Below are 14834 nucleotides of genomic sequence, written 5' to 3'. Positions count from 1 at the left end.
GACTTGAGCCCTGCTAGGACTGTTTTGGTCAATTCCTGGCAGTAGATGTTATTGATGCCCTGGACATCTCTATTTTCCTTGCATTTTTCAGCAACCTGCCATTTCCATCTCTTTCTTTTAGAAGCTTCTTATCCTATGGCTCTGCTTCCAGTCTTTCTCATCACATAATTCTTCAAAGGCAAAGCAGACTAGTGGTTAAGAACAAAGGCCCAGGGCTGGGTGTGGTGGCTCATGCCTGTAATCCCAGCACTTTGAGAGGCCTAGGCTGGGGTATCAGTTGAGGTCAGGAGTTGGAGACCAGCTTTGCCAACATGGTGAAACCCTGTCTGTACTAAAAATACAAAAATTAGCCGGGCGTGGTGGCAGGTGCCTGTAATCCTAGCTACTTGGGAGGCTGAGGCAGGAGAATCGCTTGAACCTAGGAGGTGGAGGTTGTAGTGAGCCGAGATCACGCCACTGCACTCCAGCCTGGGTGACAGAGCAAAACAAAACAAACAAACAAAAAAGGAAAAGGCTCCGGAGGCAGTGCCTGGGCTCCTATCCCAGCTCTGTCTCTTGCTGACTCCTGCATGGCTCGGGCGTACTTGGGCTTTGCTGTGTACTCTTTTCTAGGTGAGTTCGTATCTCACAGTGTTGTTGGAGATTACAGGAACACAACCAGTTCTCTCAGAACCCGCACTCAGGAGGTGTGGTAATTACATGCTCTTCTGGGCTTCCAGTCATGCCACCTTCGACGGACAATGCTCCAGCACCTACAAGTTTAAGGATCAGTTCCTCCTCTAGGCATTATGCCCCGCGCACCCTTCTCATGGAGATTTGCTTCTCACTCTGCATCTGCAGGTCTTGGCTGAGTGATCTTGGGCAAGTCACTTTACTTGTCTAGGCCTTACTTCTCAGCTCTTCAATGAAGACATTGAACGAGATTATTTCCAAGGTTTCTTGTGTGCTGTCGTGCCGGGGCCTCTCACATCCCATGTGGTCCAACCTTTCCTCTTGTTCCTCAGATTCTGCCAGCCTGCCAAGGCAGCCTGGACATCACCAAATGTCCTTGCTTATGGACATGTCCTGGGTGTGTGCTTGCTTCTCTGGAAATCTTGGTATAGCCTGAAAGCTCCATGAAGGCAGGGATTGTGTCTTTCATATTTGATATGATTTCTGGCTTCTAGCACTGTGCTAGGAGCTAGCACGTGAGCACTGTCTATGTAGCTAGAATTAATCGCTTACTATTCCAATCAACATTTCCTTTTTTTCTTTCTTTTTTTTTTTTTTGAGACGGAGTCTTGCTCTGTCTCCCAGGATGGAGTGCGGTGGCGCGATCTTGGCTCACGGCAACCTCCGCTCCTGGGTCATGGCATTCTCTTGCCTCAGCCTCCCAAGTAGCTGGTACTACAGGCGCCCGCCACCATGCCCGGCTGGTTTTTTTTGTATTTTTAGTAGAGACGGGGTTTCACTGTTTTAGCCAGGGTGGTCTCCATCTCCTGACCTCGTGATCCACCTGCCTCAGCCTCCCAAAGTGCTGGGATTGCAGGCGTGAGCCACCGCGCCCGGCCTTTTTTCTTTGAGACGGAGTCTTGCTGTGTCTCCCAGGCTGGAGTGCAGTGGCGCGATCTCTGCTCATTGCAACTTCTGCCTGCTGGGTTCAAGCAATTATCCTGCCTCAGCCTCCCAAGTAGCTGCGACTATAGGCGTGCACCACCATGCCTGGCTAATTTTTTGTACTTTTAGTAGAGATGGAATTTTGCCATGCTGGCCAGGCTGGTCTTGAACTCCTGACCTGGTGATCCGCCTGCCTCAGCCTCCCAAAGAGGTGGGATTACAGGCGTGAGTCACCACACCCAACTTTCCAGTCAACATTTCCTAAGCACCTGTTGAGTTCCCAAGCACTGTGCAGGACATGCATGGGTTTCTGGAGGCTGGCAGAACCCGAATGTCAGTATTCCTGAAGAATGGCTCTAAGCAATGTAGCTTGCAGAGCTCAAGCAGGGCTCTGCTGCATCATGCATTTGAAGGTGCCTGTTGGTACAAGGCTGGTTCTATACTGGCTGCTTGCCTCATCCTTGTGGAGACCCACATTGTGTCTGGCAAAGTGCAGAGGAAATCAAGCCCTTAATAACATTAGGGAACTAGACTGGCTTCGGTTTGCATCTCCTGAGCCTGACTCGTAGGAGTAGCCACAGTAATGGCAGCACTGTGCTGTTGAGGGTGACTTTGACTATCTGCTTGTGTTGTGAGCACACTGTGCGCTGAGCAGTCTCTACACATTCAGTGTCTTGTCCAGAGATGAACTCCAGTGGACCCATGTTTCATTTTCCTTATTTTTATTATTATGTTTATTTTTTGTTTTTTTGAGATGGAGTTTCACTCTTGTCGCCCAGGCTGGAGTGCAGTGGTGCAATCGCAATCTCAGCTCACTGCAACCTCCGCCTCCTGGGTTCAAGTGATTCTCCTGCCTCAGCCTCCTGAGTAGCTGAGATTATAGGTGCCCACCACCACACTCAGCTAATTTTTGTATTTTTGGTAGAGATGGAGTTTCATCATGTTGGTTAGGCTGGTCTTGAACTTCTGACCTCAGGTGATCCACCTGCGCTGGCCTCCCAAAGTGCTGGGATTACAGGTGTGAGCCACCACACCCAGTCTATTGTTATTATTTTTTGAGACAGAGTCTTACTTTGTCACCTAGGCTGTGGCATGATCTCAGCTCACTGCAACCTCCACTGACATCCTGGACTCAAGCAATCCTCTCACCTCAGTCTCCTGAGTAGCTGGGACTACAGGTGCACCACCACTCCCAGCTAATTTTTGTATTTTTTGTAGAGATGTGGTTTCACCATGTTGTCCAGGCTGGTCTCAAACTCATAGATTCAAGTGATCTGCCTGCCTCCACCTTCCAGAGTGCTAGGATTACAGGCATGAGCCACTGTGCCCGGCTTATTCCTTGTTTTTATTGAACAGATTAGGAAACACTTTCAAGGAGCTTAAGGGATGTGCCCAAGGCCACAGGGTTGTGGCCACAGCATGAAGATCCACACCTTGGTTCATGTGGCTCCCATCCCCCTCTCCTGTATGAGGAATCGGTGAGTGTGAGGGGAGTGGGTGCTCGAAGGCTTGGGAATTCCAAAGCAGCTGATCCTTGTCATCCCAGCACACATTAGGCAGGAAGTGAAATGAAGCAAAAACAGAGCCTGTCAGCAGGGGGACAGCTGCCGCTTTCTCTGGGAGCAGATCTCTCTGATTTATCTGCCAGGTTAGGGAAGCCCTAGCTCCTGGGGCACCATGGAGAAATAATGTGAGCACAGCCAGAGAAATTGCCACCTCTCCCTTCCTCGGAAGAAGATAAAGGAGACATCGTCTTTGTGGTATCAGTTTTGAAGATATCTTACTTCACAATCCTGAGAGAAAGAGAGATTGAGGCACACTCAGACTGTGAGACTGATTTCTCACTTCTGCCGCTACCACTGCTGCCCCATTGACCGGATCTCAGAGTTGTTTTAATCAACATCCACTAACTCTTGCTGGTACTAAAATTAACAACATGACTGGTCCCTTCTGCAAAAGAGGGAAAGAGAAACACACACGTGCGCGCGCACACACACACACGTGGGCACACACGCACTTGCACACACACGTGCATGCACACATGCATGCACAGACATCTGCACGCGCGTGCGCGCGCGCGCGCACACACACACACACACACACACACACACATACACACACACAGAGTCCAGGAGGCTCAGAGGCAGAGAGAGAGAGGGGAAGGCACTGCCACACGTGCCCTGGGAGACACTTACTGTGGCTCCCCCTGCAAATGGTGCTCCCCTCAAAGCTTTGGTACCAGGGACGCCTTCCCTCGGTTTCTGTGTGCTGTACCTCATACCCCATTTACCAGCCTGTGCCAACCCTGGATACTTCAGTTACCAAAGCATCCATCGCCCGTCCGGTACTTAGGGGGAGTGGATATGCAGAGGTGGTCTCTTGGTGTTGGGTAGGGAATAGACTCAGCCCGTTTTTCGTTTTTCTTCCAAATATCCACTGCAGTACCTCAGCTGGTGGAAATACTCAGTGGGGAGGGTCAAGAAGGAAATGACAGAGTTGGTCCTGACAGCCTGGGAGGCAGAGAGGAGAGAGACGGAGCCAAGAGAATGGGGCTGGGGCCATGTTTTTTTGTGGGGCAATTCCGTGTCACTGGGCCAGGACATGCTTATTGTGAAGACTTCCCCTCAGTGTCCTCTAGGGAAAGGTCAGCTGTGAGGCAGTGGGGCGTGAGAATACGATGAAACAGGGAAACCTGGAAGCCGCCGATTCCCAAGCCTTGAGGGGGTGTTCTGGTGTCTTTGACATTCCAGCAAACATATTTTCACAAAACTAAAAAAATATGAACTCCCTTTTTATAGAAATAATGCGCATGGAGAAAAGTGCACATGTCATATGTGTATTGATAGCTTGACGAATGTTCTCAAATTGAACCTGAGTGTGGAGCCAGCACCAGGATCAATAGAACATTTCCAGCATTTTGGAAGCCCCCTCCCAGTCAGTCACTTAGGAGCCACATAGATTAGTTTAACCTGTTTATGTACTTAATATAAATAACATCATCACACACTCCCCTGTGTCTGGCTTCTTCCACTCAAAATTATGTTTGTGGGATGTATTTATGCGGTACGTGCATTTTCAGATCATTCTCACTGGTCACTAGATTGTGACCATATTTTTAAAAAATCCTTTCTACTGTTGATGGGCATTTGAGTAGTTTCCAGTGTTTGGCTGTTATGAATAGTGCTGCTGTGATATCCTTAGACATGTCTTTTGGTGAACATATGCACACATCTGTGTATTGATACCACGGAGTGGAGCTGCAGGGTCATAGAGTTTGGGTATATTCAGCATTAGTGAATAGTGCAAAACAGTTTCCCAAAGTGGTTGTTTGTCCTTTTTCAGAGTGTCTGTTCACCAGCATGTATGAATTCCAGTTCCACATCAGAGCCAATTATTGGCATTGTGTGGTTTTTAAATTTTAGCCAACCCATTACAGAAAGAGCAAATGAAAGGAATCTAACAGTAAGTAAGCAGGAGAGAAAAAGAAAATGCTCCCTGAGAAAGCATTATGACTTGATGATAGGGGAAGTCCCGGTGTACAATGCCACACATTGTGTATTTCTGCAGGCGGAGGGTGAGGTACAGCCACCTTCTTGTGAGCATCAGGGCAGCCCTTGCCATTGGTCAGGGACCACCACTTGACTACAGTAATACCCAACAGACCATGTCATAATTCTTCCTCAGGTGACAGAGCTTTAATGGACCCGACCCCAACAAAACAAACTTGGCTTCAGACTTGCCTGTGGGCCTCAGTAAATATTTAACAGACTGTGTCCCCTGTTCACTCCCCTGTCATTAACTGAGGCCGGTACCATAAATCACAGCTCCCCTTCCTGTTGTAAGTGGTCCCTCTCAGCTGACAGTACTCCAGTCCTGACATTCAGGAGCAGTGCCTCTCCTGGGCTGCTTCCCAGGGCTGGCCAGTCTTGGTGGTCACTTGTAGGAGCTGAGGAGTGAGTGTGTGCAGTCTAGAGTCACTGCTCTGGGGTGACTTGCAGGAGCCTCTTCCATTTGATGTGAGAATGTTAGATCCATCAAGCTCTTAATATGTGACCAGCAACATGCTAAGTCCTTTATGTTGTTTATGTCAACCTGTCGCAGTCCATTCAGGCCGATATAACAAACCACCTTAGACTGGTAGCTTGTAAATAACAGAACTTTATTTCTCGTGGTTCTGGAGGTTGGGAAGTCCAAGATCAAAGCTCAGACATATTTGGTGTCTGGTGAGGACCCGTTTCCTGGTTCAGCAATGATGCCTTCTTGTTGGGTCTTTATATGGTGAAAGGATCAAATAAGGTACTTGATACCTCTTTTATAAGGGCACTAAGCCCTCTAGCCTCATGACCCAATCACTTTTCAAAGGCCTCTCCTTTTGAGATCATCACCTTGGCAGTTAAGATTTCGACGTATGAATTTAGGGGTTGGGAGTCTGGGTAATAAACAGTCAAAACATAATACAGCTTCACAGTAGTTCTATGAAATGAGTAGATGTTGTTTACCACCATTTTCAGATGAGGAAATTAAGGGTTAAAAACATTTCCCCAGAGTAAGAAAAGTAGTAAATTTGAGAGTCTAACTTCAAACTGTAATTTTTAACTACTGTCCTGTATGTCCTCTTTTCTCTTAGGGGCTATTTAGATACTTGAGCTTCCTTTTGCAGCCATCTTCCTCTTGGGTCTAAAGCTGTCAGGTAGATTTAAATGGGACAAGAGGGCCAGGTGCAGTGGCTCACACCTCTAATCTTAGCTATTTGGGAGGCTGAGGCAGGAGAATCACTTGAACCTGGGAGGCGGAGGTTGCAGTGAGCTGAGATGGCACCGTTGCACTCCAGCCTGGGCAACAGAGCAAGACTCTGTCTCAAGGAAATAAATAAATAAATAAATAAATAGGACAAGAGAAAGTCACCTGCAGAGCACTTACTGAGTTCAGATGTAATTATCTGCTTTTTCAATGATTTTAAGAAATTAGAACCACTGTTTTTATCTGTCTCTTTTCATGACTTTTTTCAAACATTGGTTTTCAGCAGTTCAACTATTATATACTTACATGTGATTTAAAAAAAAAATATATATATATTATATATATATATCTTGCATGGATTTGCTGATATCCTCATATCTATAAATTAATGTCTTTCACTGAATTTAGAACACTTTCATCCTTCCCCCCACCAGATATTGATCTTGCTCCATTCTCTTCTCTCCTTTTGGGACTAAAATTATGTGTCTGTTAGGCTTTTTGATATTGTCCAATGGGTCTCTGAGGCCGTCTTCAATTTTTCAAAATTTTTTTCTGTTATTCAGACTAAGTAATCTCTATTGGTCTCTCCTCAAATTGTACTGACTCTTCGTTCCTCTTCAGTCTGATGTTAAATGGATCCAATCGATTGTTTCAGATTTTTTTTTTAATTCTAGAATTTCCATTTGACTCTTTCTTTGCTAAGCTTTCTTATCTTTATTTACTAAGAATACATTTTCCTTTGAGTCTTTGAGCATAGTTATAATAGCTGCTTAAAAAACCCTTGTCTGCTAATTCCAGAAACTGGGTCACCTCAGGGTCATGGGGATGGTCCCCATAACATCTTTTTCCTTAAGAATGGATTACATTTCCTGCTTTCTTTTTCTTTTAGTTGTTTATTATGTTGAGCTATTTTAAATTATATCACAGACATTGTGAGGGGCTGATTCTGTTTTGTTCCTCCAAAGAGTAGTGCTTTTTTGTTTCGGTAGGTAGTTAACTCAGTAAACTAAGACTTCAAACTCTGACTCCCTAGTATTGGGAAGCAATATAAATTGCTGTTTAGTTCTTTTGGCTTTAACTGGGCTATTGCGTGCAAACTTGACTCAGGAGTCACTTAGTGACTTAGGGAACATTTGTACACAGAATTTGAACTCCCCTTTTTGGAAACTCTCTTTTTACCAGATTTCTTCTTTCACTTTCACCTATTGTGTTGTCCTGATCTCTGTCCTGATGTTTCAGTGCAGCAACACCATCTGAGTCTTAGCCACTCGTGTTGCGGAACCGGGCCTACTCTCAGGCTAAAATTGACCAAAAGCAAGAACTCACTGGATTGCTGGGTTTCCAAGTCTTGATCACACTCCAGAATGTCCTACTTTTGATCATCTGGTGACTAGATTTTTGATTTTTTGGAAATATTTGTTCAGAGTTTATAGTTGCTATCTACGAGGGAACTGCTTCAATAGGAACTACTCAACCAATGCCAGAACCTTCTTGAACTTTCTAGAAACACTGTCGTATTTATTTTATTTTATTTTTTTAGACAAAGTCTCACTCTGTGCTCTTCCACCCAGACTGGGGTGCAATGGTGCAACCTCGGTTTACTGCAACATCCGCCTCCTGAGTTCGAGTGCTTCTCGTTCCTCAGCCTCCCAGGTAGCTGGGATTACAGGCACCTGCCACCACACCTGGCTAATTGTTTGTATTTTTAGTGGAGATGGGGTTTCACCATGTTGGCCAGGCTGGTCTCAAACTCCTGACCTCAGGCGATCCACCCGTCTCAGCCTCCCAAAGTGCTGGGATTTACAGGCATGAGCCACCACGCTTGGCCTAGAAACACTGTCTTATTTAAATAAGAAAGAGTGTGTTTCAGAATGGAAAGAAAACAGCTTTGGAGTCAAACCCAACTTGGATGCAGAATCTCACTCTATCTCTCTCTCTCTCTTTTTTTTTGACTGAATCTCACTCTGTCACCTAGGCTGGAGGACAGTGGCACGATCTTGGCTCACTGCAACCTCTGCCTCCTGTGTTCAAGCCATTCTTCTGCCTCAGCCTCCTAAGTAGCTGTGATGACAGGTGCGCACCACCATGCTGGGCTAATTTTTTGTATTTTTAGCAGAGTCGGGGTTTCACTATGTTAGCCAGGATGGTCTCCATCTCCTGACCTTGTGATCCTCCCGCCTCAGCCTCCCAAAGTGCTGGGATTACAGGTGTGAGCCATGGCACCCGGCCAGATATGTTTTTAAGAAGAAAACATACCTTACTGTTTTCTTCATGATTTCTTCATTGGCCGCTGCAAGTGTGTATGGCTGTGTGCATTGTGGGCAGGGTGAGGTAGCTAGCTTGATTTCCATTTTGAGAATGGGTGGTGCCTCCTCACGGAAGAATGCCTAAAACAGGAGATAGGTGCCCTCTGTTATTGTTGTATGGCAGGCAGAATAACATCCTCCTAAATGTCCATATCCGAATCCCTAGAACCTGTGAATATGTTGCATGTCAACAGGGACTTTGCAGATGCTAGTGAGGCTAAGGACCTTGAGATGGATTATTTTGGATCATCTGGGTGAGCCCAGTATAATCACATGCATCCTTAGGAGTGGAAGAGGGAGGCAGAGAGTTATTCAGAGACAGAGATATGGCCACAGAAGCAGAGTCAAAGAGATGCCTTGGTGTTGTATTTGAAGATGGAGGAAGAAGCCACAGCCAAGGCCTATGAGGCAGCCTTTAGAAGGTCAGAAAAGCAAGGAAACGCATTCCCTCTCAGCCACCAGAAAGAAATGCAGCCCTCTCAACAGCCTGATTTTAGCCCAGTGAGACCCATGTCAGACTTCCAGAAATGTAAGATCGTAAATGTGTGCTGTTTTATTTTTTATTTCTTTTTCTGTTTGAAACCACTGCATTTGTAAACATTTCTTTGGCAGTAATCATTGCGTTTGATGGAAGTTGGAGTAGTGGTCAAGCTCATGGGCTTTGGAGTCAGTCTGCCAGTCTGCCTTGTTTCAATCCCCTTTTCCTTTCTTTCTTTCCTTCCTTCCTTCCTTCCTTCCTTCCTTCCTTCCTTCCTTCCTTCCTTCCTTCCTTCCTTCCTTCCTTCCTTCCCCCTCCCTCCCTCCTCCCTCCCTCCCTCCCTCCCTCCCTCCTCCTTCCTTTCTTTTTCTTTCTTTTTACTTCTTTCGTTCTTTTCTTTCTTTCTTCTTTCTTTCTTTTCTTTCTTTCTTTCTTTCTTCCTTCTTTTCTTTCCTTCTTTCCTTCGTTCCTCTTTCTTTCTTTCCTTCTTTCTTTCTTTCTCTTCTTTCTTTCTTTCTTCTTTCTTGTCTTTCTTTCTTTTCTTTCTTTTCTTTCTTTCTTTCTTTCTCTCTTCTTTCCTTCTTCCTTCCTTCCTTCCTTCTTCCTTCCTTCCTTCCTTCCTTCCTTCCTTCCTTCCTTCCTTCCTTCTCCTTCCTTCTTCCTTTCCTTCTTTCCTTCTTTCTTTCTTTCTTTCCTTTCTTTCTTTCTTTTTTTTTTTGAGATAGAGTCTCATTCTGTGGCCCGGGCTGGAGTGCAGTGGTGTGATCTTGGCTCACTGCAACCTCCGTCTCCTTGGTTTAAGCGATTCTCATTCCTTGGCCTCCCAAATAGCTGGAATTACAGGCATGCGCCACCACAGCCAGCAAATTTTTGTATTTTTAGTAGAGACAGGGTTTCACTATGTTGGCCAGGCTGGTCTTGAACTCCTGGCCTCAAGGGATCCACTAGCCTCGGCATCACAAAGTGCTAGGATTACAGTCGTGAGCCATTGTGCCCAGCCTCAAACACTTTTCCTGTGATTTTTTTTTTTAAGCTGTGTGACCTTGTGGAAATTGCTTCACTTCTCTGAGCCTCAAATTTCTCATCTCTAAAGTTGGTTAACAATAATCTACAACTCATAGTTTTTTTGTGAGGATGAAATGAGGGTTTCATACACGCAGAAAACCTGGAAGTAACTTTTAGCTGCAGCCATTATGGGCAAGAATCCCTCACTAGGTAACTTAAAGCGATGGATCAGGAAACAGACTTGGGAGACAGACTGTCTAGCCTCAGATTTAGGCTCCTCTCTTACTAGTCTGAAACAGAATGGTTGTCTGTTCCTCCATTTCTTCATCTGGAAAATAGGGCAGGAGTCCCAGTGTGTTTGAGAGATCATATCAGATGGAGAAGCCAGAGGTTTTAGCAGGTGCCTCATAGACATTCCCCAAAGGGCAGTTATTGTTATTATTGGATGGGCTGGAGAATATTAAGCCTCCAGCTCTAGGCATTATGGATCAATTTGTTCTTCAGTTATCTTTGGAGTAATTTAAATACACTGGATTGGGAAGACAAAGCTATTGCCCTACTGATGGAAGAGTGCTGGGTACCTGGCAGGTACTCAGTAATTACTGAATGAATGAGTAAGAACAGGTCCCAGACCCTGCCCTGAAGAGGCTCACAGTGCAGGACAACGCCTGGAGCCAGGCCAGGGTTTTGTGGTTGTCTTTAAAAAGAAACAAAACAAAGAACTACTTCCTACCAGCTGACCCTAAACCTCTCAGCTCCCTGCAGGGACCTCTCAGCCCTGCAGGGGAGCCCAGGCTGTGTGCCAGGCCTGGCCTTGCTGTCAGCTTTCTAAGCCAGTCACAAATGTTCTCCCCTCAACTTTATAATGGACGCCCCACAGCCTCCTCTCCCCTCCCAGGGTGGTCCCGAGGCTCTGAGCAGCTGGCAGTTCCCTGTCTGAGAGGTCCTTGGTGCCGCAGGGGAGGCAGCTCTCAACTGAAGTCCTCCCTGGACGCTCGTCTCAATTTTGTGTGTTACCAGTTATGGAGAATTATTTTTAGTGAGTTACACTCTGTTAGGGCCAAACACAAGGAGGAAAGAGTGACTGAATACTGCTCTGGGTCAGTGACTGTGACAAGACTGTTTTTTTTCTTCTTCCCTGTTGCAGGCCTGATCTTTTGGCCAGAAGGAGATTAAAAAGATGCCCCTCAAGATGGCTGTGCCTGTCAGCTGCATGGAGCTTCGTTCGAGTATTTTCTGAGCCTGATGGATTTACAGTGATCTTCGGTCGTCTGAGGAATAACTCTGGTGGAACAATGCACTGGAATGACACACACCCTGCACATTTCAGGATACTAAAAGTGGTTTTAAAGGAGGCCCTGGCTGAATGCCTCATGGATTCTTACAGCTTGGATGTCCATGCGGGATGAAGGACCGCAGCTGGCTGCGAGGACTGAGATCTCTGTTTACTTGGGTCTCTGCCAACTTCCTCTGGGTCTCCCTGTGGAATGTAAGACCCCGACTCTTCCTGGTGAAGCATCTGATGCATGTTCCATCTGGCGCTCAGCTGGGCTTGAGGTGAGGCTGTCCTGGCTGGTGGCGGAGGGTTCACTGGGATGTGGCTGGTTGTCTCAATGAGCTGGCATTTAATGAGCACCCTGTGTGTGGCTGGTGTGATGCTGGGTGCCTGGGGGAGACAGATGGAACAAAAGAGGTCCTTCCTGGAAGCCGTTACTGTTCCCTGCGCTGACGTGTGTTATTGTACCTGTCACCATTTTCTGATTTTCTCAGTTTACCTATCTGTCACCATCTACCTCCCTATAAAGTGCCTCTGCTGTTGGTTCTGTGCCCTTAAGACATTGTGTGTCATTTGGCACAGTCTCTCATACTGCAGAAAGGGAAAATTAAGACAGGATTGTTAATGAATTAAGACATGGGAGATTCAATGGAAAGATATGCATGGGGGGATAATTTCTTGGCTCTGTGCTCAAAGCCAGGAACAACATAAGGCCATATGGCTGGTACTGTGAGGGTTGTATGTGGGCAGATGCATGTGGAGGCAGGCAGGCCTGGGTGTGATTCTTTAACACATACACACTGCATGCCTCCATGCAGACTGATGGATTCCTCTCCCTGCAGTGAAGGGCTAAGTAAGTATTATCACACGCCACAGGACTGGAGTTGAAGATCGCCAAGTCGCCATTGAAATGCTGATCACATGACAGACACTCAGCACGTGGTGGGTGATGTTGGCTGGGGGCAGCTTCTGGGGATGGTGGATGTTTCTTGGCCCTGATGATCTTTCCGAGCAGAGCCAGGGAGGCGGTGCTGGACTGTGACCTGAGCACAGCTGGTTGGCGTGGACAGTTGATTAAAGGTCAGTTTCCCTGCAGCCCATGGGAAGGCAGAGTGACAAGTCAGTGGCAGATGAGGAAATGGAGTCTCGTGCCAACTGGAGGGAGGGAGCAGCTGGGTTGGCCACAAAGGCCTGTTGCAGTTCTGCAGCTGACAAGTGGAAGGACTGGCCTCTCAGGTCTGGGCCTGGTGGCCTGGGAGGCTGCTAGCTTTGAGTGATGAGTGCCAAGCTGCCTGAAGGAGAGTTACAGCTCAAACAGCAAGTGGTCCAGCTCTCAGGCCACTTGAGGTCACCTGGTATGTGGCAGCTAAGACCACAGTTGGGGTGGGGCCTTGAGTCTGATTTTGATTGGATTCCTAGTTCTGCTCACGTTTGACAGCACTTTCTCAGACAGGCTTTCCTGACCTCCTAAAGTAAATAATGTCCCTCTAGGTGTTACATGCTGTTCTCACCCATAGCTCCTAGATGTGTTATAATTGTATTTTCATTTGTGCAAGTTACTGGGTTTCATGTCTTTCTCTCACACTAGAAAGTAATCTTTCTGAGTTCAGGAAATGCATTTGCCATGCTCACAGGCTAGACACGTAGTAGGCATTTTATTTGTTGCATCACAGTGGCCTTGATCAAATATGGTGACTCTCAGTGGTTTTCTCTTGGTTTCTTTGAAAAGGTCAGACAGAAGGGAAACACTTTTTTTTTTTTTTTTTTTTTTTTAGTATATCTATGACTTAACCCAGCAATCCCACTAGGAGAGCAATGGTGTATTCATTACACAGTTGAGCGCCTTGAGGCTCTGAGGGGCCATGTACCTTGCCCAAGGTTATTTATCCAGGAGAAGGCAGAGCCAGAAGCTGAGAACTGCCTCGTGTTTTACACCGAACCAGGCCCCTTTAGCTGAAGACTTTTCCTTGCGGTTTTGGCAAGGGTGTGTGTGACGGTGAGCTGCAGCACGTGCTGGGCTGTGCTTGCTATATACTGTGGTCACGTAGGGGCAGGCAGAGGAGTCATTTCATGGGGGCTGCTGAGGGTCTGGAGAGAGGCCCACAGTGGTGAGCAGAGAGGTTCTGGGATGGGAAGGGGTCAGCTGGGAACGACAGAGGCAGCACACTCCCCGCTCCCTTGTGCCTTCCCGGCCCTCTCTCACCCCTTCCTGCCCTCTCCCCACACCCTATCGTGGTGGCAGCTGTGCCTCACTTATCACATGGTCCATAGCTCTGTTTTTTTCCCCTTTTATCAGTTACTGCCTAGAACAACCCAATTGTGGTGGTCTGGGTTATCTCCCGCTCTTCACAGTAGGACCCGAGTGGGCTCAGGCACCAAAGGACACAGAATGGTTATGGCAATGAATAAGATTCCTTCTCTGTGTCAGCAAGGACACTGATGTAGTAATAATGTCCATTTATTAAGCCATGATCTCTACAGGGCTCATGGCACCTGTTTTTCCATTCAAACCTCAAAACAGACTTATGAGATACACACCATTGTGGTGATTATCAGTTTTACTGTTTTTTTGTTTTGTTTTGTTTTGTTGTTGTTGTCGTTGTTTTTGAGACTGAGTCTTGTTCTGTCACCTAGGCTGGAGTGCAGTGGCACAATCTCAGCTCACTGCAACCTCCGCCTCCCTGGTTCAAGTGATTCTCGTGCCTCAGCCTCCCGAGTAGCTGGGATTACAGGCATGCACCACCACGCCTGGCTAATTTTTGTTGGCCAGGCTGGTCTTGAACTCCTGACTTCAAATGATCTGCCTGCCTCGGCCTCCTAAAGTGCTGGGATTACAAGCGTGACCCACTTTGCCCAGCCTGTTTTACCATTGAAGTAACTGGAGCACCCAGAGGGAAATCAAGTGTCCCCAGGGAATACAGGCAGCATTTGGACAGCCCTGTCTAACTCCAAAGCCACTGCACAACATTGCCTGGAGCTGAGAGATGCACATTCTCCCTTCTTGGCCACCGGTGACTGTGACCTTGGGCAAACTACCTCTCCTTTTTGGGCCTTAGTACATTCATTCATAGGGAAACTGGCTAACTTCTCTTCTCAGCTGGGAGACTTGAGAGTGAAAGGGGCACTATATAACTTACTGTGGGACGACAGGTGTACACGAGGACGTGGTTGGGGAAACCAGGCCTAGTGGCTCCCAGACTCATCAATTAGGTGGTGGGTGCTGGTGCTGCTGGTGCATTATGCATCCAAGGCAGCTCTGCCAGTTTTCCCTGGACTTTTGCCTGAACAGTTTGCATTTCTGCTCATGGTGCAAGAGCTTGCTGTCCTGATTTCATGTCACAAGCCTGCCTTCAGCCACTTAGAAGAGCCCTGTTACCCCTGACCACTGCTAGAGCAGTCCCAACCTGTGTTGTTTTCACTTGATGGGCTCCTG

General features: G+C 47.0%; 1 protein-coding gene across 1 annotated transcript in view; it reads left to right on the top strand.

Moving 5' to 3' along the window:
* LOC104674800 overlaps positions 1-14834 on the top strand; it is a 192689-nt gene that overhangs the window by 89780 nt on the left and 88075 nt on the right. The window contains exon 2 of the mRNA XM_030938027.1: positions 11273-11682. Coding sequence (XP_030793887.1) covers positions 11273-11534 — 262 coding nt within the window. The 3' untranslated portion in view covers positions 11535-11682. The remainder of the gene's footprint in view (positions 1-11272; positions 11683-14834) is intronic.

The sequence above is a fragment of the Rhinopithecus roxellana genome, chromosome 9 (assembly GCF_007565055.1).
Source record: "Rhinopithecus roxellana isolate Shanxi Qingling chromosome 9, ASM756505v1, whole genome shotgun sequence".
NCBI lineage: Eukaryota > Metazoa > Chordata > Mammalia > Primates > Cercopithecidae > Rhinopithecus > Rhinopithecus roxellana.
This window is presented reverse-complemented; position numbering and strand designations above follow the sequence as displayed.